Consider the following 25,165-nt stretch of genomic DNA (forward strand, 5'->3'; position numbering starts at 1 on the left):
GGCGTGGCGGCTGAGAACAACAGCGGCAATCAAGGTGCCACAGAGAAAAGAATTCTTGGGGTGGCTAGCAGCTTCTCATTGGGGAGCGCCTCTGTTAACCTCTGCGAACCCAGATGGAACACGGGGCCCACTTGGCTGCAGCTCAGATGTGCTCCCCCTCTTCCTACTGAGGACACGAGCACTGCTTGTGTGGGGGAGAGTATTTTAGGTTCCCAAGAATCACCGAGTGGTTCTCCCAAAGCGTAGTGGCGCTCTGTCAGGCAGGTCAAGCGTGACGGTGCCGGCTGCATCGCCCCGAGGTACCCACCGCCTGGGGTCCTCTGTCCTCACGGAGGCCTTGCTGCCACTGCCAGCCCCCAGGGGTCAGAAAGCAAGTGTTGCGAGTGGCTGTGCTGGGCTTCCCCGACCCTCACCCTGCCTTCCTTTGGACACAGCATCCAGAGGTATGCCGTCATCCCCTTGTCCACCAACTCGGGCCTCATCGGCTGGGTGCCCCACTGTGACACCTTGCACGCCCTCATCCGGGACTACAGGGAGAAGAAGAAGATCCTGCTCAACATTGAGCACCGCATCATGCTGAGGGTACGTGCTGAGGGCTGCACTGCTGACCCTGCGGGGCCCCAGGGCAGGGCCTCTCTCCTCACGCTGCTGCTGCTGCCACTACTGCTGCTCCTTCTACCTCTTCCTCCTCCTCCTCTTCTTCCTCTTCCTCTTCTTCCTCTTTCCTCCTCTTCCTCTTCTTCCTCTTTCCTCTTCTTCCTCTTCCTCCTTTTCCTCCTTTCTCTTATTCCTCCTCTTCCTCTTTCCTCTTCTTCTTCTTCCCCTTCTTCTTCTTCTTCTTCTGCTGCTGCTGCTTCTACTTCTGCTGCTGCTTCTACTTCTGCTGCTGCTTCTGCTTCTTCTTCCTCTTATTCTTATTCTTTTTTTTTTCTTTCTGTCTCCAGGGTTATCTCTGGGGCTAGACTGCCATCCTCTGGCTCATGGGCTGGCTGTCCTTTTCTGCTTCCTGTGAAACTCTTTCTCTCTCATATGTAATAACTAAAATAACTCTTCAAAAATAAAGAGAAGGGAGTCGGGCTGTAGTGCAGTGGGTTTAGTGCACGTGGCACAAAGCACAAGGACCAGCAGAAGGATCCCAGTTCGAGCCCCCGGCTCCCCACCTGCAGGGGAGTCGCTTCACAGGCGGTGAAGCAGGTCTGCAGGTGTCTATCTTTCTCTCCCCCTCTGTCTTCCCCTCCTCTCTCCATTTCTCTCTGTCCTATCCAACAGTGACAACATCAGTAACAACAACAATAATAACTATAACAATAAAACAACAAGGGCAACAATAGGAAATAAATAAATAAGAAAACAATTATAAAAAGAAAAGAACATAGAGAAACAGAAGAACCTACAGGCCAGAAGCCAAGCTTCCTCACCTTACGTGAGACTGGCCAGTGTCACAGTGCACGTCTGCCAGACGCCTGGTGCTCACACGGTGCTGACCCTCGGAGACACGATGTCCAGATGGGCAAGGAAGGCGAGAGCTGCTGTCGCTCAGACCCACGCATCCTCCCGTGCCCTCACTCACGCCTGAGGGCACTGAGCTGAAGCTCACTGTGTGACCTCTAGGCCCAGAGCTGCCGTGATCGTCAGTTTAGTGTGTGCGCCCTTCCTTCTCAGCCTCCTTCCTGCAAAATATGTTTGATTTCACCGAGGTGTGGGACGGAGAGCGACCCCGTAGCGTTCTGGCATACGCGGTGTGGGGGCAGACTTGACCTCATGCTTAGCTGAGAGCCCCCCTGTTCTGCCATCTCCCGGCACCCTTCTCGACACCCCCTCCCCGCCAGCCTGGCCGCCCCGGGACCCAGTTTGCCCCTGGGGTCAGACCGCCTGTCTGGGAGAGCTCACTCAGACCGGCTGTGTCCTCCTGCAGATGGCCCCGGACTATGACCACCTGACTCTTATGCAGAAGGTCGAGGTGTTCGAGCATGCCGTCAACAACACGGCCGGGGACGACCTGGCCAAGCTGCTGTGGCTGAAGAGCCCCAGCTCCGAGGTATGGAGATGGAGGGGACTCAGTTGTGCCGGCAGCTCAGAGCTCCCGGCGGGGCCGGCTTCCTCGCCCGCTCGTGCCTGTCTTTGTTACGGCTGGCTGTGGAGCAGACTCAGCTTTGTGTGTCTATTGTGTCTGCCAGAGCACGGCTCAGCTCTGGCTGATGGTAGTGTGGGGGCTCGAACCTGGGACTCTGGAGCCTCAGGCATGAATGAGACCTCGAACTACCGTCATGCTGTCTACCCCACCCCACAGTTTTGTTTGCTTTTTTATAACAAAGCTTCAACGGATCGCCATGTGATTTAACAGGTGTCGACCTGGTGGTTCAAGGTCCTCCTCACCATACAGTTTAAAGCTCTAACTGAAGATACTTAATCTTTTTCGTCTATGTTATGTTCTGTTCATTTGGTGTATTAATGGTATGTTTTTTAGTGTAGCAGTTTTGTTTTGGGGGCTAGCAAAATAGCTCAGTTGGAATGAGCACCTTCATTGATGTTTGTGTGACCTGGGTTCGAGCCCAGCCCTCGCTGCACTGGAGGAAGCTTCTGCACTGTGGTCTTTCCCTTTCTGTCTGTTTGTAAATGTCAGTGAAGCCCTCATGACAGTGATGGAGAAATGTCTTATTTATGTATTAGTGTGTATGTATACATACATACATACGTACACACATGTGTACATACACACATACATATTCGTCCCAGTTAGAAGTTGCCAGATTTGAACGATTTGTCTTTAGCTATGAAATGGCCTTTTCCACCTCGTATTCTGCAACATCTACATATACATAGATCACTGCACTAAACAGAACACTATTTGTAGGCCTGGGAGATGGTTCAGTGGGTAAGGTGTTGGACTCTCAAGCAAGAGGTCCTGAGTTCAGTCCCCAGCAGCACATGAAGCAGAGTATTGCTGAGACTTCGTGCCGTCTACCTGTCACTTACACAATGAATAAGATATTCTGTATTTTTATAATGGCTAGCTAAAACCACGGTGTTTATCAAATAGTCCATCCTTTTCCAACTCTTTGGGAGTTAATTTGTATTTTATACTAAGTTCTTACATGCCCTTGGATTTTTTTCTAGGGCTTCTCTTTTTTAAAAAATATTTGGGGGGGGGGGTTGGGCAGTAGCACAGCAGGTTAAGTGCACATGGCACAAAGCACAAGGACTGGTGCAAAGATCCTTGTTCGAGCCCCCTGATCCCCACCTGCAGGGGGGTCGCTTCATGAGTGATGAAGCAGGTCTGCAGGTGTCTGTCTTTCTCTCCCCCTCTCTGTCTTCCCCTCCTCTCTCCATTTTTTTTGTCCTATCCAACAACATCAATAACAACAATAATAACAATAACCACAATGATAAAACAAGGGCAACAAAAGGGGAGAAAAATGGCCTCCAGGAGCAGTGGATTCGTGGTGCCGGCACCGAGCCCCAGCAATAACCCTGGAGGGGAAAGAAAAAAAAGATTTTGTTTATTAATGAGAAGTTAGGAGGAGAGAAAGAACCAGACATCACACTGGTACATGTGCTGCTGGGGATTGAACCAGGGCCCTCATGCTTGAGAGTCCAATGCTTTATCCACTATACCACCTCCCAGACCACTCATTCTAGGATTTCTTTCTCACTGATCTCTTTCTGCCTGAGTACTCACACACCTAATACAAGTCTTGGGGCTGAGCATTGGCACACCTGGTTGAGCACACATATTATCATGCACGAGGACCCAGGTTCAAGCCCCCAGTCCCCACCTGTAAAGGGGGACACATCTCAGGGAGTCGGGCGGTAGTGTAGCGGGTTCAGCGCACGTGGCGCAAAGCGCAAGGACCGGCATAAGGATCCCGGTTCAAGCCCCTGGCTCCCCACCTGCAGGGGAGTCGCTTCACAGGCGGTGAAGCAGGTCTGCAGGTGTCTGTCTTTCTCTCCCCCTCTGTCTTCCCCACCTCTCTCCATTTCTCTCTGTCCTATCCAACAACAATGACGACATCAGTAACTACAACAACAACAATAAAACAACAAGGGCAACAAAAGGGAAAATAAGTAAAAATTTTTTAAAAAGAACAACAATAAAACAACAAGGGCAACAAAAGGGAATAAATAATAAATAAAAAAAGAAAAGGACACTTCTCAATTGGTGAAGGATGGTCTGCCAGTCTCTTTTCTCCTTCTCAGTCTCTCCTTTCCTTTCAGATTCTCTCTGTCCCATCAAATAAAAAAGAAAGAAAAGGGAGGGATAGAGCAATAAAAGGGGGGGAGGGAAAATGGCCACCAGCATCAGTGGATTGATTAACTGTGCAGACATCAAGCCTCAGTCATAACCCTGAAGGAAGGAGGGGAGGGGAAGGGAGGGGAGGGGAAGGGAGGCATGGAGAAAAGTCTCTTCTCATTGGTTCTGTGCTTGTACTTTCCTCCCAGATAAATTTGGAGGCTATTCTGTCAAGGTTGCCCCAAAATAAAGTGCCACTAAATGTTTTATTGGAGTTCATTAGTCTTAAGCAGGTATCTTTAAACGGATATTTTCATCTATTCGTTTTCATTGACATTTCTTCTTTGAGTTCTGCACAAGTTTAATAATGTTATCCCCAAAATAGTTTACTGCTGTTGTGATTGCAAGTGGGGTTTTTACTCCCCGATATGCTTGAGCTACTTACCGCTGGCTTATGAGACAACCGGTTGTGCTCTTAGAGTCGAGCAGAGGCTTGGCTCACGCCTGCTCCTCCTTCCAGGTGTGGTTTGACCGAAGGACCAACTACACCCGCTCCCTGGCAGTCATGTCCATGGTTGGCTACATCCTGGGCCTGGGGGACAGGTGAGTGCTTCCTTCTCGTCTCTTTCCATGGTGGTTTTCTTGAATGGTTCTTTTTCTTTTTTTCTTCCCTCACCATGACCGTGCATATGCAAGGTAACAGGGCTCCCAGGCTGCTGCTCTCTGCACTCGTTTAACTTCAGGTAGAGAGGGGTCAGGTAGCGATGTACACCTGCCCAGGCGAACGCACTTGTTTTGTTTTATTTTATTATTTGTACTTTTACCCAGAGCCCTGCTCAGCTCTGGCTTATGATGGTGCAGGGGATTGAACCTAGGACTTTGGAGCCTCAGGCAGGAGGAGAGTCTCTTTGCAGAACCACTATGCTGTCTGCCCTCGGCCTGGTTTCACTTTATCTTCAGTGAGAGTGAAGACCTTTTAGTGAATGTTTGCATTTTGTGCTCTAGGCCTCTTTCACAGTGGTCAGCTCAGCTCTGTTTATCATGCTCATGCCAGCCGAACAACGCGGCAAAGTCCAGAGAAGAAAACCCATGTTCCAGGGCACTGCTGTCTCCCACGCTGGTCTGATGTAGTAAATGAACCGTGTGAAACCCGATTCCCGTATTTATCAGTCACCACTATGCTCAGATTAATGGCTCTGTTTCCATAATTGAACCCAGCCAAATCACCACTATGCTCAGATTAATGACTCTGTTTCCATGATTGAACACAGCCAAAGTCGAATTTCCGGGTTATCCCTCTACATGATAAGTCTTGTCGAAATATACTGACTAAAGAGTAATCTAGAAATGTTCAGAAATTGACTCACTAGAACTTAGAAGAAGAGTTCTGGGAGTCGGGTGGTAGCGCAGCGGGTTAAGTTAAGCACAGATGGCGCAAAGCACAAGGACCCATGTAAGGATCCCGGTTCGAGCCCCTGGCTCCCCACCTGCAGGGGAGTCACTTCACGGGCAGTGAAGCAGGTCTGCAAGTGTCTGTCTTTCTCTCCCCCTCTCTGTCTTCCCCTTCTCTCTCCATTTCTCTCCTTCCTATCCAACAACAACAACATCAATAAAAAAGGGGGAGCAACAAAAGGGAAAATATATTAAAAAAATCTTTTAATTTAGAAAAATAGAAAAAAAGAAAGTGAATAGTGACCAAAGGACTTAACTCCAAGTCACCAGCACTGCCAGAAGTGGTTACTCTGTTGGCCAGATGTCCTCAGCAGAGTGAGTCACCACCATGGCACTGTGAAGCAGGCGACTTAGTGGCTGCAGGCTGAGAGCAGGGTCAGCTGACTCTTGGAAGAGCAGGTGCTGAGTATTTGAGGCGCTTGCCAGCCAGTCGGTACCACAGGCGCTCACCTGCCAACAAATGAGCTCAGGGAGACAGCGTAATGATTCTGCATAGAGACTCTCCAGAGCCCTAGGGTCAACCCCCAGCGCCAAAGCCAGAGCTGAGCAGTGCTCTGGTTAAAAAGAAGAAGAAGAAAGAGGGAGGCGGGTGCTAGCGCAGCAGGTTACGCGCAAAGCGCGAGGACCGGCGTCAGGATCCCGGTTGGAGTCCCCGGCTCCCCACCTGCAGGGGAGTCGCTTCACAGGCAGTGAAGCAGGTCTGCAGGTGTCTGTCTCTCTTTCCCCCTCTCTGTCTTCCCCTCCTCTCTCCGTTTCTCTCTGTCCTAGCCGACAACAACAACAACTACAATAATAACAACAAGGGCAACAAAAGGGGAAATAAATTTTAAAAATCTAAAAAAAAAAGAAGAGAAAAGGAAACAAATAATAAAATAATTTAAGAAAGAAGAAACGTAAGATAAGATGGAAGAGAGAGAGGGTCGCCTGGCTGTGGCCCCACCAGGCTCACTTGCGCCGAGAGGTCTGCAAAAGCCCAGAGAGCCCGAGTTGCCTCGCCCTGCCCGACCCTGTGGCTTGCTCTTTGGCGCTGCGCCCTGGGCCCACTCCTGCGCTCTCTCCCTCCTCAGACACCCATCCAACCTGATGCTGGACCGGCTGAGTGGGAAGATCCTGCACATCGACTTTGGGGACTGCTTTGAGGTGCGCACATGGCGGGACCCCAGGCCGTAGCCGCTCTCCCCTCCGCCCCACCCGCCTCTCCTCCCCTCTCCTGCCCCAGTCACAGCCAGTCGAGCTGTGGAAGGAGGGTCTGTCTGGCCAGGGAGACGAGCCACTGGCAGAGCCGCACACAGTACCCGTATCTGAGCCCGAGCGCCGCACGGCAGCTGCTGTGCTGTCCCTCCCTCCTCGTCTCTCTGTCTCTGAATGAGAAAGTAGCTGCAGAGCTGGAGTCCCACATACTCCAGGCCTCAGCCCTGCAAAGAGGAAGTGAAATCCATGCCGTTCACTGGCACCCTCCAGCAGACCTGCTGGTCAAAGACCTCTCTCTCTCTCTCTCTTTCTCTCTCTCTCGTAGGCCTGCTGGTCAAAGACCTCTCTCTCTCTCTCTCTTTCTCTCTCTCTCGTAGGCCTGCTGGTCAAAGACCTCTCTCTCTCTCTCTCTCTCTCTCTATCTCTCGTAGGCCTGCTGGTCAAAGACCTCTCTCTCTCGTAGGCCTGCTGGTCAAAGACCTCTCTCTCTCTCTCTCTCTCATAGGCCTGCTGGTCAAAGACCTCTCTCTCTCTCATAGGCCTGCTGGTCAAAGACCTCCCTCTCTCTCTCTCTCTCGTAGGCCTGCTGGTCAAAGACCTCTCTCTCTCTCTCTCGTAGGCCTGCTGGTCAAAGACCTCTCTCTCTCTCTTTCTCTCTCTCTCGTAGGCCTGCTGGTCAAAGACCTCTCTCTCTCTCTCTCTCGTAGGCCTGCTGGTCAAAGACCTCTCTCTCGTAGGCCTGCTGGTCAAAGACCTCTCTCTCTCTCCCTCTCTCTCTCTCTCTCTCTCTCTCATAGGCCTGCTGGTCAAAGACCTCTCTCTCTCTCATAGGCCTGCTGGTCAAAGACCTCCCTCTCTCTCTCTCTCTCTCTCTCTCTCGTAGGCCTGCTGGTCAAAGACCTCTCTCTCTCTCTCTCTCTCTCTCTCGTAGGCCTGCTGGTCAAAGACCTCTCTCTCTCTCTCTCTCTCTCGTAGGCCTGCTGGTCAAAGACCTCTCTCTCTCTCTCTCTCTCTCTCTCGTAGGCCTGCTGGTCAAAGACCTCTCTCTCTCTCTCGTAGGCCTGCTGGTCAAAGACCTCTCTCTCTCTCTCTCTCTCTCTCTCTCGTAGGCCTGCTGGTCAAAGACCTCTCTCTCTCTCTCTCTCTCGTAGGCCTGCTGGTCAAAGACCTCTCTCTCTCTCTCTCGTAGGCCTGCTGGTCAAAGACCTCTCTCTCTCTCATAGGCCTGCTGGTCAAAGATCTCCTTTTCTCTCTCATAGGCCAGCTGGTCAAAGACCTCTCTCTCTCTCTCTCTCTCTCACACACACACACACACACACACACACACACACACTGAATTCAAGTTCTTTCTTGCTATACCATAGTTAAAATGAGTGCTGGTGAGACAAAGGAAAACCACTTGACTTTAGCTTAAAATAATGTAGCCATTGAATTTGCTTTATTGCCAAGTAGGTTGCTATGACCAGAGAGAAGTTCCCAGAGAAGATTCCGTTCAGGCTGACGAGGATGTTGACCAATGCAATGGAGGTAAGGGCTGTTTGGAACCAACTGCTTGGCTTGGGGCCAATACAGGTGGAGGAGCCTCTTTGAAGAGAGGGTCCCCGCGTACCAGCACTTTTCTGTAGTCGTTGCCTGGGATTTCCCATTGTGTTAGAAATAAATTGTTCCATTTTTATTTTACTCTTTATTTATTTATTATTTATTCATTGCCTCTATGGCCATTGCTGGAGCTCGGTGCTTATACTATGAATCCACTGCTCCTGGCAGCTGTTTGTTTGTTTTGTTTTTGTTTTTCCATTTTGATAGAACAAAGAGAAATTGAGAGAGGTTGGGAAGATAGAAAGACAGACGCCTGCAGACCTACTTCACTACTTGTGAAGCATCCCGCCTGCAGGTGGGGAGCGGGGGCTCAAACCCAGATCCTTGCGCTTTGTACGATGTGCGCTTAACCAGGTGCGCCACTGCCGTCCCCGAAATAAATCGTCAATCTTTGAAAGTCTTCCCATTCATCTTACGAGGTCTTCATAGGAATCTGTTCTGTTTCTCCCAAAACACTGTGAGCTGGTACATCAGTAATGCCTGTGCCTGCTTCCTGATGGCGGTGTGGCCATCTCGACTGGCTTTGGACTCTAGGCCTCAGAGGGCTTGTCGGGCCCTCCCTTGTTGAGTGGCTCTGGCCTTTCTGCAGGTGACGGGGCTGGATGGCAACTACAGAATCACCTGCCACACAGTGATGGAGGTGCTCCGGGAGCACAAGGACAGTGTCATGGCTGTGCTGGAAGCCTTTGTCTACGACCCCTTACTCAACTGGAGGCTGATGGACAGTGAGTGTCAGCAGGGCCCGGGAACTGAGGCCACCGCCTCCCCCACACGTGGTAGCTGCCGTGCTGCATTCACCCGCAAGGAGCTGTGCACTTTATTTGCACAGAGCAAATGGCTTCCGGTTCACTGGCGAGAAGTCTCAAGTATTTTTATTAACTAGGTCAGATATCTTAGAAAAAGCTCTAGGATGGCTTAGGAGGTGGTGCAGTGGATAAAATGTTGAACTCTCAGACACGAGGTCCCAAGTTCAATCCCTGATACTGCGTATGCCAGTGTTTCTCTGGTTCACTGTCCTCCTCCTGTCTCATAAACAAGAAAATACATAAAGACACTTGCAGGGTTCGGGGAGATAGCACAACAGTTTATGCAATCGACTCTCTTGCCTAAGGCCCAGAGGTCCCAGGTTCAACCCCTGGTACCAGCGTAAGATGAGACAGTGCTCTGGTCAAATACTAACAACACTAGGGGCAGACTGAGTGCCATAGGGTTTGGTTTTCTTATAGACTGGTAAGCTGGCATTCTTACAGGACTCAAGCAGCTGCTATTTGAGTGGGCAGCACTCAGTCCACTCTGTGTTCTTTTTTCCTTTTTTGTGGGGTGGGGGTGAGGGGGTTAACGGCTTAAGGTATTATCCTGTGTCCTTACCTCCCACCTTCTCACCTCCTACCTCCTTACCAGTAAGAGACAGAGACATTTAACCCACAGCTGCCAGCATACTTTCATTCTTCCTTGTCTGGTTGAGAAGCTCGATGTCTAACTCAGGAATATGGGGTCCCCTCAAGGCTGGGTGCTATGCTAACTCATCCTCCCACTCACTCCTGAGTGGTTCCAGTGTGAGGAAGTAGACAGCATTTCTTCCCAGTCACAGTTTAAAGCTGTTTTTATGACCCTGATTGTCTTTTCTAGCAAATACCAAAGGCAACAAGCGATCCCGGACGAGGACGGACTCCTACTCTGCGGGCCAGTCAGTAGGTAGGTTGCGCGCGCATGCTGAGGCCGCCTGCAAGTCGCTTCCGTTTGTTCAGGGCTTGGCCACTGCCTTAGATGCGTGACTTACCGCCATAATGGTGATAAATATGGAAGAAGGAAAGGTGTTTTTCTAGAGGTTCCTAACTGACGATTTCACAGAAGTACCATCACTACTAAAGTGTCACCTAGTGGACATTTGACTTGACCTCAAAAACTCACCTAGAAATACAGAAACCTGAAGAAACACCTCCCTGTGAGTTAGCACACGCGGCCTGCGCTTGTGAGGCAGCACCTTAGGAGGGTACCACGGTTCTATGGCACAGCACTTTGGTGCTGTAATGACTCTTACCACCTCCCTCCCTCGCCCTCGCCCTCTCCCTCTGTCTCTGTCTCTGTCTCTGTCTCTCTCTCTGAGTGAAAAAACTGAGCCTGGAAAACTGTGGCACCAGCTCCACAGAAATACAAAATAACTCTGCAGGATGGGTTGGGTACCAAGAGTTGGGAAGTTTTCTGTTGCCACGCAGTGAACTGTGTCTGAACATTAGCCAGCCATCAGGCCTCCCTTCACGTGAAGAGTCAAGAGTTGGCATCTTAGAATGATGATAGCATCTTGGTGTTTGAATTTTCTGCTAACTGGCTTTTTCCTCCTAGAAATTTTAGATGGTGTGGAACTTGGGGAACCAGCCCATAAGAAAACAGGGACCACAGTGCCAGAATCTATTCATTCTTTCAGTAAGTGCAGCTCGCGAGCGTGTCACCGGCCACTGTGGCGGGGATAGACAGCATAATGGTTATGCAAAGAGACTCTTGTGCCTGAGGCTCTGAAGTCCCAGGTTCAATTCCCCCGCACCACCATAAGCCAGAGCTATGCAGTGCTCTGGTGTTTCTCTGTGTCTATCTCTCTCAAAAATAAAATAAATATAATACTTTTTTAAAAAAGAAAGAAAAGAAATAGCCACCGTGTCCCCCTACAGTGAAGCAGCAACAACTCCTCTGAGCAGAAATGATTCCGTTAGTTTCTCCTGCGTTCTGAGGACCGAGACAGACTGAGGAGATCCTGACGACACTCACAAAGCGGCTGTCGGGAAACAGAGCCTGATGTGACAATAACTCCCACTCCTGTTCCTGCTTTTGTGTATTGCAGTTGGAGATGGTTTGGTGAAGCCAGAGGCCCTGAATAAGAAAGCTATTCAGATTATTAACAGGGTTCGAGATAAGCTCACTGGTGAGTATGTGTAACTTACTTAAAGAGAATATAGCTTCCAACAGACTTTCCCCTGGATGGGTGGGTGGTCATCTGTTTCCAGTGGTACTGATACCTGATACTTGGTTAACTGAACTGTCTCTGTGGCCACCAGTGGAAGACCCTCCAAAATCTCTTTCTAACAGCCAAAAACAATGTTGAAATAAACTTAATGACATTATTCTAATGGTTAACTTTATGTTATTTATTTATTTGACAGAGAAAAATTGAGAGGGAAAGACAGAGAGGAAGAGAGACAGACACCTACAGCCTTGTTTTACCACTCTTGAAGCCCTACCACCACCACAGGTAGGGGCCAGGAGCTTGAACCTGGGTCCTTGTGCATTGTAGCATGTGTGCTCAACCAGGGGCACTACCACTAAGCCTTTATTTTTTTATTTTTATTTTTGAATTTTTAAAAAATTATTTATTTTCCCTTTTGTTGCCCTCGTGACCACTAGGCTATTAATGAGATTTTAACAGAGCTAAGTTCTGTTATGTGCAAAGTCAGCCAATTTGTGAAAACAATCATCTTGACTTGATGTTAGAGCAAGTCTGACCTTCTCTGAACTTTGAGAACTGTAGGGACAGGAAATGCATGATTTTGAGATGGTTCGAGCCCCTGGCTCCCCACCTGCAGGAGAGTCGCTTCACAGGCGGTGAAGCAGGTCTGCAGGTGTCTGTCTTTCTCTCCCCCTCTCTGTCTTCCCCTCCTCTCTCCATTTCTGTCTGTCCTATCCAACAACAAGGGCAACAAAAATGGGGAAAATGGCCTCCCAAAGCAGTGGATTTGTAGTGCAGGAACCAAGCCCCAGCAACAACCCTGGAGGCAAAGATAAATTAAATAAATATGTGGAGAAAAAAAAGAAAAGAAAAACGCAATGGTGGCAGATTGCCCTGTGGAAGGGAAAGGCTTGGAGATGAAGATGAACAGAGTTAAAAGAGAACTGGGCTCCAGAGTTTCAGGTTTAATCCCTCACACCACCATAATCTGTGCAGTGCTCTGGTTAAAAAAAAAAAAAAGGTAATAAGACTGATGTTTACCCACCTCACATGGAAATGAATTTAAAATCCAGCTCAGCTAGTGGGGCCGGGTGGTGAGAGCACAGTTGGTTGAGAGCACACATTACAGTTCCTGAGGACCCAAGTTCAAGCCCCCAGTCCCCACCTGTGGGGGAAAGCTTCACAGTGGTGAAGCAGGGCTGCAGGTGTCCGTCTCTCTCCCTCCCTGTCACCCTCCTGTCTTGATTTCTGTCTGTCTCTACCCGGTGAATAAGACAATAAACAAATACAAATATAGAAACAGATAAAATCCAGCTAGCAGTCAGTCCTCAGACTCAAGTCTGAGCTAACCTGGCCTGAGCTGCAGAGCAAGGCCAGGCTGCGTAGAGGGTGTCTCGGCAGCACAGGTGACCTGTGTGCTTCCCGTCCTAGGCCGGGACTTCTCCCACGATGAGACCTTGGACGTCCCCACACAGGTGGAGCTGCTCATCAAGCAGGCGACGTCGCACGAGAACCTCTGCCAGTGCTACATCGGGTGGTGAGCTGGCCCTGTGCCCTGTGCCCTGTGCTGAGATAGCGGGCGGGCGCCACATCGGGTGGTGAGCCGGCCCTGTGCCCTGTGCCCTGTGCTGAGATAGCAGGCGGGTGCCACATCGGGTGGTGAGCCGGCCCTGTGCCCTGTGCCCTATGCCCTGTGCTGAGATAGCGGGCGGGCGCCACATTGGGTGGTGAGCTGGCCCTGTGCCCTGTGCCCTGTCCCCGGTGCTGAGATAGCAGGCGGGTGCCACATCGGGTGGTGAGCCGGCCCTGTGCCCTGTGCCCTGTCCCCTGTGCTGAGATAGCAGGCGGGTGCCACATCGGGTGGTGAGCTGGCCCTGTGCCCTGTGCCCCTGTGCCCTGTGCTGAGATAGTGGGCGGGCGCCACATTGGGTGGTGAGCCGGCCCTGTGCTCTGTGCCCTGTGCTGAGATAGCAGGCGGGTACCACATCGGGTGGTGAGCCGGCCCTGTGCCCTGTGCCCTGTGCTGAGATAGCAGGCGGGTGCCACATTGGGTGGTGAGCCGGCCCTGTGCCCTGTGCTCTGTGCCCCTGTGCCCTGTGCCCTGTGCTGAGATAGTGGGCAGGCGCCACATCGGGTGGTGAGCCGGCCCTGTGCCCTGTGCCCTGTGCCCTGTGCTGAGATAGTGGGCGGGCGCCACATCGGGTGGTGAGCTGGCCCTGTGCTGAGATAGCGGGCGGGCGCCACATGGGGTGGTGAGCCGGCCCTGTGCCCCGTGCCCGTGTTAAGATAGTGGTCAGGACCCACTCTGCCCAGCCCGGGGTGCAAAAGAGAAGCTTAGTCTCAGTGACTGCTCATGAGGGGGAGGGAGAAGCTCTGGGTTTGTGTTCACTGTATGTGACTTCAGTGCTGCAGGCTAACTCCGCAGAGAGAGCCCACAGCGCTGAGGCGGGTTCTCTGTGCCAAGGGGCCGGGGCTCAGTACTGGGCAGTGCTGCAGGCTAACTCCTCAGAGAGAGCCCACAGCGCTGAGGCGGGTTCTCTGTGCCGAGGGCCGGGGCTCAGCCCTGGGCAGTGCTCATGGCAAAGCAGCCACACTTTCCAGGTGACATGTCTTGGCAGTTCTTGTCTTCTTTCTTTCTTTCTTTTTAATATTCATTATTCACTTTTTGGATAGGAACAGAGAAAATCTGAGAAGGAAGGGAGAGGTAGAGGAGAGAGACAGAGAGACGCCTGCAGTACTGCTTCACCATTCGTGAACAGTCCCCTGCAGGTGGGGACTACGGACTTGACCTGGGTCCTCGTGCATTGGGACATGTGCCTTCTGCCAGATGCACCACCACCTGGCCCCTTTTTTTTTTTTTTCCATTTTTAAAATTTCTTTATTGGGGGATTAATGTTTTATATTCGACAGTAAGTATAATAGTTTGTGCATACATTACATTTCTAAGTTTTCCATATAACAATACAATCCCCACTAGGTCCTCTGTCACTGGCCCTATTTTACTCATTTTAATGAGACGGATACAGACAGACAGACAGACAGCCTAGAGCACTGCTCAGCTCTGGTTTATGTTGGTGCAAGGGGTTGAACCTGGTACCTCAGAGCCTGGGGCATGAAAGTCTTTTAATTTTTTTATTATCTTTATTTATTTATTGGATAGAGACAGCCAGAAGTTGGGGGGGGGGGTGATAGGGAGAGAGACAGAGACATCTGCAGCCGTGCTTCATCGCTCGGAAAGCTTTCCCTCTGCAGGTGAGGAGGTATGAAATTCTTCTGCATAGTCACTATGCTGTCTCCCCCGCTCACCCACCTTTTTGAAGATTTATTTGTGGTCCAGGAGGTGGTGCAGCGGTAAAGCTTTGGACTCTCAAGCATGAGGTCCTAAGTTTGATCCCCGGCAGCACATGTGCCAGAGTGATGTCTGGTTCTCTCTTTCTCCTCCTATCTTTCTCATAAATAAATAAAATCTTAAAAGAAAAAAAAAGATTTATTTATTGAGAGAGAACCTAGACCACATACTCACTGTTCTTAAAAAGAAAAAAAAAGGGGGAGTCAGGCGGTGGCGCAATGGGTTAAGCATGCGTGTTGCAAAGCGCAAGGATCCCGGTTCAAGCCCCTGGCTCCCCACCTGCAGGGGAGTCACTTCACAGGCAGTGAAGCAGGTCTTCAGGTGTCTGTCTTTCTCTCCCCTTCTCTGTCTTCCCCTCCTCTCTCCATTTCTCTCTGTCCTATCCAACAATAACGACGTTAATAACAACAACAATAATAACCATAACAATGTTAAACAACAAGGGCAACAAAAAAGTGAAAATAAATAAATAAATATTTAAAAAAGAAAAAAAGAACTTGCTCAGCCACTCATCTGTTGTTGGACACCTGGCTTGCTTCCAGGTTTTGGCTATTACAAATTGTGCTGCTAAGAACATACATGTACACAGATTTTTTTGGATGGGTGTGTTGGGTTCCTTAGGATCTATCCCCAGGAGCGGAATTGCAGGATCACAGGGCAGGTCCACTTCTAGCCTTCTGAGAGTTCTCCAGACTGCTCTCCACAGAGGTTGGACCAATTGACATTCCCACCAGCAGTGCAGGAGGGCTCCTTTGACCCCACACCCTCTCCAGCATTTGCTGCTGTTACCTTTTCTGATGTGTGACATTCTCACATGAGGGAAGTGGGGTCTCTTTGTCTTTATTTGCATTTCTCTGACTGTCAATGACTTGGAGGTTTGTTTTGTTTTGTTTTTGGGTGGTCTATATACACAGTGGAACTACTCAGCTATTCAAAATAGTGACTTCACCTTCTTCCCCTCCTCTTAGATGGAGCTTGAAGGAGTCATGTGACGTGAGATCAGTCAGAAAAAGAAGGATGATCTCACTCACAGGTAGAAGTTGAGAAATCAGAACAGAAGGGGAAACACAAAGCAGAACTTGGACTGGGGTTATGTACTGCACCAACGCCAAGGGCTCTGGCCTCCCAGAGGGGTTATCAGGTCCTGGTGCTGTTCGTGGAGGAGGGGGCTGGGGCTGGTTATGTTTGGCAGAAAACTGAGAAATTTTACACATGTACCTATCACTACATTTACTGTAAGCCATTAACCACCTCAATCTTGTTTTTCTTTATTGGAGGATTCATGTTTTACACTTGACAGTAAATACAATAGTTTGTCTGTGCATCACATTTCTCAGCTTTCCACATAACAGTTCAACCCCCACTAGGTTCTCCTCCACCATCCTGTCCCAGGACCTGAACCCTCCCCCCACCCCAGAGTCTTTGACTTTGGTGCAGTGCACCCACTCCAGTCCAGGTTCTGCTTGGTGTTTTCTTATTTTTAAACTTTTTTTTTTATTTTCCCTTTTGTTACTCTTGTTTTTTACTTATTCTTTTTTTTTTTTTTTTAACCAGAGCACTGTTCAGCTCTGGCTTATGGTGGTGTGGGGGATTGAACCTGGGACTTTGGAGCCTCAGGCATGAGACCCTTGTTGTTTTTTATTGTTGTTGTAGTTATTGTTGTTGTTATTGATGTTATCATTGTTAGATAGGACAGAGAGAAATGGAGCAAGGAGGGGAAGACAGGGGGAGAGAAAGATAGACATCCACAGACCTGCTTCACCACCTGTGAAGTGACTCCCCTGTAGGTGGGGGGCCGGGGGTTCCAACCTGGATCCTTATGCCAATCCTTGTGCTTCGCACCACATGCACTGAACCCACTGTGCTATCGCCCGACTCCCATCAACTTCTTATTTTATTTTATTTTTTTTATTTATTTTTTAACCAGAGCACTCCTCAGGCATGGCTTATGGAGATACGGGGTATTGAACCTGGCACTTAGGAGCCTCAGCATGAGAAGCTTTTGTATAACCATTATGCTATCTACCCCCTTATTATTAGTGATTTTATAATGGTCAACAAGATGGTGGGATAAGGGGTACAATTCATGCGGTTCCCACCACCAGAGTGCCATACTTCATCCCCTCTATTGGAAGAGTGTGGGTCAAAGATCTCTATGGGGCACAGAAGGTGGGAATACAATTTTTATAAAAGAAAAAAAATAGAAATATGAATACATATTTGGAAGACAAACATCAAAATGATTGAACATATATACTTATGTATGTATTGCCTCTAAGGTTATCGATGGGACTTAGTCCCTGTACCATAAATCCACTGCTCCTGGAGGCTGTTTTTTCTCTTTTGTTATCCTTGTTATCATTGTAACTGTTATTATTGTTATTGATATTGTCGTTGTTGGATAGGACAGAGAGAAATGGAGAGAGGAGGGGAAGACAGAGGGGGAGAGAAAGACAGACACCGGCAGACCTGCTTCACCGCCTGTGAAGGGATCCTTACACCGGTCCTTGTGCTTTGTGCCACATGCACTTAACCCGCTGCACCACCGCCCAGCCCCCTGAACTTACATTTTTTTAAAAATGATTGAGAGCCCAGAAAGCTAGCTCAGCAGTGGGGTAAGTGCCTTGCCATGTGCACTAGCTGGTCTGAGCCCCACAGCACTGGGGGAAGCTTGCCTGCTCGTGTCTCAGGCTCTCGGTCTCTCTCTCCCTTCCCCCACACCACTGAGCAGCCTCCAAGACTCATTTTTTTATTCCAAACACGTGAGAGAGAGCCGAGAGGAGGGGTAGCAGCATCTCACTTCATCCCGGTGGAGGTCTCTCAGGCTGTGCCCACCGGGCACCAGGAATCAAACCCAGGGCCTCAGGGATGGCGAAGCCACCGCTCTACCAAGTTACCTCCCAGCCCCTCTTCCTGTGTCTCTGTTGTCAAGTCAGAGGCACAGGAAGGACAAAGGAAAAGAGCCCACTTGGTGGCAGAGAGGAGCGGATAAAAAAACACATGTAGGATCTGTGATGGCAGACCCAGGAAGCACTCTGGGGCTACTCTGGCTCACTGCCTGAAGGCAGAAGCTGGACAAAACAAGCAGTGGGGACATGCCTGCCAGGCTAGAGCCGGCAGCAGCCCTGACGCAATTAGCTGTAGATCTCAGGGAGTGTCCGTGAGTTGTCAGACCTTGGTCTCTCCACTGCTGGGCTAGTGTGGGGGTGCCTCTTCTCAGGTGCAAACTCTCTGGGTTGGAGAGAATGTGACTGGAGCCAGCCTGGGCTGCTGCTCACTTAGCGACGTGAGAGAGATGACCCAGGAACAGACTCATGGTGGCGAGGCAATTCGATTCTTTACTTATCAGAGAGCCAGGGTTTTTAAAAGTTGGACCCGGAAGTGGCAAGTCGGAAACGGAAATGGCTTGACATGGTTTGGAAAGGGGCGGAGAAAGACAAAAGGGGCTGGGAAAGGTAGGAACTACCTTAGCAACTGTTGCGAGGGTTTTACCTGGTAGGATTAATAATAACCTGCAGACAGGGAGGGTCTTGAGGGTAGAAAGAAGATAGATCAAAGGAATGGAATGGGTGGGGATCTTTCAAACAAAACAATGATTATGTAGATAATAAGGGAGCAGGCCATAGTATCAGGAATGCAGGGTGCTTTGTGAGGCAGGGAGTCTGATAAGACGAGGCAAACCTTGGGGGTCGTGTCCCTCCTTGCTCGACCTCTCAGTAGAGAGAGAGAGACTGACAGGATGGATGTGCCCTCAAGTCAAGCCCTGCCAAGCCCAACCACATCCTCACAATTTTCTCACTCCACTTTCCATTTGCCTATCTAAAGTTCTGAAGAAGCCCAACTGTTAAAATAATTCCTTTTCTCCTTGTCCTAGGTGTCCTTTCTGGTAACTGCAGAACCACAGTCCCCACAGTCTCTCAAGACTTTTCTTCCTTGACAGATGTTCCCACTAAACTGAACCCCAAACCACTGGCCAGCAAGTCTGACCTTGTTCAATATTTTCATGTATAAATGAGAAGAACTACTGTATATTAGAAGTCAGTCTGAACCAGCTTTCCAGCTGCTGTTGAGGAATCTATTGCCGGAAATACGGCCTGATTTGGCTCAGCACAGTAAACAGGGTGACACCACACAAGTCGAGCTGTTGCTTCGGGGAACAGAAGACGCATAACTTTAGAAATACGGGTTTGGACTTAACTCACAGGAGACGTCGTTGTGGTGTTTGCTGATAGCGGACAGCCTGGCTGTTCTCCTGCACAGGACACAGCAGACTCAGCACGGTCAGGCGACCTCGGGCCACCCAGGCGTGGAGGAGACAGTAGTGTAGTAAGTGGACGGTCGGGACGGTCAGGAGGCGGAGCAGGGCTCCAGAGGGCAGCCATCCCGTTTCCTCACTGGTCCGTGCACGGCCGCATGTTCAGCCTGGGCCGACATGGCGGCAGAGGTCTGTCTGCTTGACCCGTTATGCTGCGACTCACACTTCAACCCCAGGACCCGAGGTTCAGTCCCCACACGGAGGGGGATTGCTCCAGACTCCCAGGCAGCCCCGACTGGAGACAGCCAGAGGGGTGCCAGTGCCCTGGAGTCCAGCCGGCCCTCCCCCACACGGCGTAGGATGTTGTCAGTGAGGTGGGGACGCTCCGCGTTGGAGCAGACTTGGAAGACGCAGGTACTGTGTGGAGGTGCTGAACAAAGCGGGGGCTCAGGGAGGCCGCGGGAACTGGGGCAGAATACTCACGCAGTGCACAAGTATGAGGAGTAGCCGCTTCTGCACACCATGTTGTATCTGAATAACCTTTGTGCCAATAAACGTCATCAGAATTTTAAAAACACACATACAAGAACAGCTTTTTATTGGGGCGGGGGGTGGCATACCATGTAGAGTGCACATCACGATGTGCAAGGGCCCGGGTTCAAGCCCCCAGTCCCCACCTGCAGGAGAGAAGCTTCATGAGTGTTAAGGCAGGGCTGCAGGTGTCTCTCTGTCTCCCCACTCCTCCATTTTTTCCGCCTCATCCAGTGAAATTAAAATAGGCATTTCTAATGAACTGGGAGAAATCTATCAAAAATAGCTTTCGACTCGGAGCATCTGCCTCGCCGTGAAACCTCCTGGCCGGTTCTCTGGGTACCGAGCTGACCTGTTTCCATGTCCACGCTCGGCTCCAGGCCACCGCCCTGTTCCAGCTGCTGCCAGGTCCCTGTGGGGCGAGAACACCATGCCGTCGACTGCTCCAAGACTGAGTCTGGTAGCCCAGCGGTCAAGAAACTTCCATTTATGGATGAGGAAGTCCAGAACATGCTCGTCAAGGTGACAGGTTTGAATTTGCAGCAGGTTGTTAAGCCAGCTCTCAGCAGCTCTCCAACATACAAGCTGATGACCCAGGCCCAGCTACAAGAGGCCACAAGGTTAGCGATTGAGGCAGCCAAAGGACAATTAAGATGCCACCAGTTCTGGAAGAGCCGACACCCATAAATGATGTGTTGGCTGCAGACAAGATTTTGGAAGGAACAGAAACTGCCAAGTAGGTGTTTACTAGTATTTCAGACAGCTTGCCACACTGGCAGCGTTCCTTTGTCAGAGAACCAGGTGGCACAGTACGCAAAGCTACTTGGGAAGAACGGGACTGGGTGATACAAATCTGTTTCCCCAAAGAAGGTCGCAGAATTTAACACCAGTTATTTTCAGGGAAGAGAATCTCAAAACCTTGTGCTGCCAAGACTGACACATAGATGTCCTTCATCTCTGTGTTGCCCAGTTCGAGCCAGATTCTGCTGGAGATACCAAAGCTCGTCACCAGGCTTACGAAGATACAAATAAACACGGACAGTGTGACCTTTTATGCTCAACGCGGCACTTTGGCGGCATGGCTTTGGTATTTTGTAAATAAGAAAAGGATTGATGGATTACTGATTGACCAAGATTCAGAGAGATTTAGCCTGGTACCACCTCCTCCATGCAGATGGCCAGTCAGCACAGGAGCCCAGGGCGCCAGCTGCCGGGGCTGCAGCTAGTCAAGGTCTCTGCAAAAACAAGCACAGAGGGAGCATATACAGAAAGAATTACACTGCAAGCATCTTGAGAAGCATTCAGCAGCCGTTCTGTAGCTTCCTGAAAATATTCAAGTAAGCTTCATTTTACAAACTGCTCAGAATATAGATAAATAAGTGAATGAATAACGGCTTTTTGCTCATAGGTATTAGTTCCTGGTGGAAGTAGTTCCTGGGACCAGGGAACAGCCCACCTAGTAGAGTGTGTGCTTCAGACATGCTCAAGGGCCCAGGCTCAAACCTCCAGCCACCGGGTGGAAACCCCACACCAAAACACAGACCTTGAGTGCAGCTGTGACATCACTTTTTTTAAAAAAATATTTATTCCCTTTTGTTGCCCTTGTTTTATTGTTGTAGTTGTTATTGATGTCATTGTTGGATAGAACAGAGAAATGGAGAGAGAGATGGGGAAGACAGGGGAAGAGAAAGACAGACACCTGCAGACCTGCTTCACCACCTGTGAAGTGACTCCCCTGCAGGTGGGGAGCCAGGGACTCGAACTGGGATCCTTCTGCCAGTCCTTGCGCTTTGCGCCATGTGCGCTTAACCCACTGTGCTACCGCCCGACTCCCCCTTTTTTTTTTAACCAGGGCACAGCTCATCTCTGGCTTACAGTGGTGCAGGGGATTGAACCTGGGACCTCAGAGCCTCAGGTGTGAGAGTCTCTTTGCATCACCATTATGCTACGTCCCCCACACTCATCTTTTTTTTTTTTTTCTCCTATGTGGAAAATGCCAATTAGTCCAATGTTTCTTAGTCTGCACTCAGCAGCAGGGACTGTGAGGCTGTTGTGGGAGCCATGTGACGGGGCCCTTTCCTCGGGAGTTCACGGGCAGACAAAGCAGAAAGCACAGCAGACCTGGAAGTCCAGCACCCACCAAGTAGGAGGAAGCCTCGGAGGAGCACCGAGAAGAGCCTGTGGATGGGGACAGTGGCAGTAGGTGGCACAGCAGACGAAGGGTTGGATTCTCACGCGAGGTGTCGAGTTCAAGGCCCGGCATCCCATGGCTGAGGTGGCCATAGAGGACAGCGCGTCTCGCTCCTGACCTAGGAGCGAACTGTGTCCACTGTGTCCGCTTCTTGCCACGGAGGCAGACGCTGGCTGTGCGTTGGCTGTATACAGGCCATGGGTCTGAGGGGCGGCCAGGGGTTTGTCAAGTGACAGCAATGAAGACCTCGCAGCAGACGGGCGCAGAGCACAACACAGCGCAACCAGGCATCCGCTCAGGGCAGGTGAAGGCCGAGCACTGGCCCACCTGTGGATGGGCACAGTGGCACCTCACAGCTCTTTCAGCGGCCGGCGGGGAGTAGAAGGAAAGCCAGAGACCAGAGCTCCGGCGAGACGGGGAAGCTGCTTGGGGCCGGGTGGTAGCTGCCTCAGCTCAGCGCCACAGGCTTTGAACCTAATGATACAGACAAGAGAACCAGATGAAGTTTATTTTATTTATTGGCTAGAACCAGCCAGGGGGCCGGGTGGTGGCACACCTGGTTGAGCACACATGTTACAGTGCTTGAGAACACGGGTTTGAGCCCCCGGTCCCCACCTGCAGGGGATACGCTTCATGAGTGGTGAAGCAGGGCTGCAGGTGTTTCTCTGTCTCTCCTTCTTGAAAGCTGTCAGGAGCTGCTTGTTGCTGGCTTTGAAAGTGACTGGGATCCATGTGGATTCAGTCGGCTAGGAAGGATCATCAGTTTCCCCAATGAATGGGTACTCACGGGATGCACCACGGGAAGGTCAATCCAATGCATCCATTGTTGAACTGCCTCCCCGATGCTCGTCAGTAAAGATTGAACTGCGTTCCCAGCTCAGCCATGAGTCCCTAGTTGTCTGTCTCCCGCCTGTGAAGCTAGACCAGCATGCCCCTACCCGGCCCCAAGTTCTCTATTATTTTTAAATATTTTATTTATGGGTGGGGAGATAACATAATGGTAATACAAAGAGACTTTCCTGCCTGAGGCTCCCAGGTTCAGTCCCCCACACCACCATAAGCCAAAGCTGAGCAGTGCTCTGGTTTAAAAAAATAATACATACATATATATGTTGGTCATTACTCCAGGTCCCTGCATTGCTTGAGGCTGTGGTCTGTTTACATAATCACTGTTTTGCCTGAGACCCGCCCTGCCTGCAGGGTGTTGGTTTAATCCCATTGGTTAGAACCTTTGCAACAGCTGCGATGGAAGCTTTCTACCTTCCCCGCTCTTTTTTTGCTCCACCCCCTCTCCTAGCCATTTCTTTTTCCGACCTGCCACTTCCGTTTAAAGAGATAGAAAGGAGTTGTCTCTGATCCATACGGCATTGCATTGCGTTCCCGCTTCGCCACAAGTCCCTGGATCCTCTCTCCCGCCCACGAAGCTAGCCCGGCATATATGTGAACCTGGGTCCTGGGGCACTGTGATGTGTGCATTTTATCAGCTGCACCACCACCCAGCCCGAAACATTTCTTTATTTTGCCATCAGGGTTTTCATTGGGCTCAGTGCCTGCACAATGACTCCACCACTCCCAGCAACCTTTCCCCCCTTTGATCAAAGGTGAGAGAGAGATACCTGCTTATGAAGTGTCCCCCTGTAGGTGGTGACCAGGACTATGAGACAGACGATGTAAGAGTTGCTGGGTGTTGGCACACTGGGTTAAGCACACATAGTATGAAACACAAGGATCCCAGTTCGAGTCCCTGGCTCCCTACCTGCGGGGGGGCGGGGGGGGGTCGTCGCTTCACAAGCAGGTGTCTATCTCTCTTCCTATCTCTATCTTCCCCACCCCTCTCAGTTTCTCTCTGTCTTATCCAATAAAATGAGAAGAAAAAAAAAGAAAGAAAAGGCTGCCAGGAGCCATGGATCTATCACAATGCAGGCACTTCTTCTTCTAGCGTTTGTCCTTCTTCCGTAGCCAGTCAACAGCGTCAGGTTGAGCCTGATGTAAAGTTTCGAGACCTCCTTTCAATCGAGAGCTGGCAGTCGTTGACTATGTGGGTCATAGTCTGTCTGGAGCCGCAGGGGCAGTTCGGGTGGTCTCTGGCTCCCCAGCGATGGAACATAGCGGCGCACCGGCCATGGCCTGTTCGATAGCGATTGAGGAGGACCCAATCATAACGTGCTAGGTCAGAGCCGGGTTGACGCTTGCAGGGGTCTGTGATGAGGTGTTTGTTCTTTACCTCAGCTGACTGCCAACTCTGTTTCCAAGAATCTGGAACAGAGAAGTTCAGTGTAGGCGTAGGGGACCAGATTGGGTGACGAGACGTCAAGCGTTGGACAGGGTGGGCGAAGATATCCGTGTATATTGGCAGGTCCGGTCGAGCGTAGACGTGGGAAATGAACTTAGATGATGCTGATGCCGCATCCCGACGAATATCTGGCGGGGCGATGTTGCTAAGAACTGGCAGCCATGGAACCGGGGTGGAACGGATGGTTCCAGAAATTATCCTCATGGAGGAATATAATTTGGAATCGACCAAGTGGACATGGGGGCTACGGAACCATACTGGGGCACAGTATTCTGCAGTGGAATAGCATAATGCCAGAGAGGATGATCGTAGTGTGGAAGCGCTCGCGCCCCATGAGGAGCTGGCCAGTCTTGCAATGATGTGATTCCTCGCGCCCACCTTTGCTGCAGTTTTTATGAGATGTTCGTGAAATGACAGAGTGCGATCGAGAGTAACGCCAAGATAGACTGGCTGGGCTTTGTGCCGGATTCTCGTATCGCCAAGCTGCACATTAAGCTCACGTGAGGCCGAGGCATGGTGTAGATGGAAAACAGATGATACCGTTTTTGCAGTGCTAGGGATTAGTCGCCATTTTTTACAGTAATCAGATATCAGAGACATGTCTTTCGTGAGTGTTTCCTCGAGGATGCAGGCACTGAACCCCAGCGACAACCCCAGAGGCAAAAGAAAAGAGAAAGACAGTATAAGAGACCACAGCATCAGAGCTTCCTTTACTGTGGTGGGGGCCAGCTTGGAACCTGGGTATACACGTGGCAAAGCAGGGCCCTATCAGAGGGAGCCAGTTCACCTGCCACGAGCACCACCATGCAAGCTGCTTGACACGGTACCAGCTTCGCGGGAAATTCAGCTGGGCTGGACTCTCCGGGCCAAACTGAAGCCACGCTGCCTCTTGCCATGTGTAGGGCTTGGGATTAAGCTCTGTGTGGTCTTGATAATCTTTACCTGTGGCCAGGCTCAGAACCTGACCAATCACAAAAGTAATGACAAAACCTGCACTGCACTCTGTAAGACTGATCATAACGGAACAGCAATACCAGTCATGCAGAATTTTTCAGAAGACTCCCAAGAAGAAGAAATGTTTCCCCCTTTATCAACACCATGTCCTTTAGGATTCCCCCCAAAATAGAGAACGACT

At 50.4% G+C, this 25,165-nt stretch overlaps 1 protein-coding gene and 1 pseudogene across 2 annotated transcripts in view; both read left to right on the top strand.

Annotated features, from left to right (window-relative positions):
• The window catches only part of MTOR (mechanistic target of rapamycin kinase), a 157,920-nt gene extending 138,328 nt beyond the window's left edge, over positions 1 to 19,592 (top strand). For both annotated transcript variants that reach the window (XM_060170910.1, XM_060170911.1), the window contains 11 exons: positions 435 to 582; positions 1,916 to 2,038; positions 4,752 to 4,834; positions 6,751 to 6,823; positions 8,327 to 8,401; positions 9,063 to 9,198; positions 10,103 to 10,168; positions 10,817 to 10,897; positions 11,310 to 11,390; positions 12,843 to 12,948; positions 18,635 to 19,592. In XM_060170910.1, the coding sequence (XP_060026893.1) occupies positions 435 to 582; positions 1,916 to 2,038; positions 4,752 to 4,834; positions 6,751 to 6,823; positions 8,327 to 8,401; positions 9,063 to 9,198; positions 10,103 to 10,168; positions 10,817 to 10,897; positions 11,310 to 11,390; positions 12,843 to 12,948; positions 18,635 to 18,650 (988 nt within the window). In that variant the 3' untranslated portion in view covers positions 18,651 to 19,592. The remainder of the gene's footprint in view (positions 1 to 434; positions 583 to 1,915; positions 2,039 to 4,751; positions 4,835 to 6,750; positions 6,824 to 8,326; positions 8,402 to 9,062; positions 9,199 to 10,102; positions 10,169 to 10,816; positions 10,898 to 11,309; positions 11,391 to 12,842; positions 12,949 to 18,634) is intronic.
• Positions 19,593 to 19,724: 132 nt separating this feature from the next.
• Positions 19,725 to 20,840, top strand: LOC107523326 (small ribosomal subunit protein mS22-like; annotated as a pseudogene).
• The last annotated feature ends 4,325 nt before the right edge of the window (positions 20,841 to 25,165 follow it).

Source organism: Erinaceus europaeus, chromosome 13 (assembly GCF_950295315.1).
Source record: "Erinaceus europaeus chromosome 13, mEriEur2.1, whole genome shotgun sequence".
Taxonomy (NCBI): Eukaryota; Metazoa; Chordata; class Mammalia; order Eulipotyphla; family Erinaceidae; genus Erinaceus; species Erinaceus europaeus.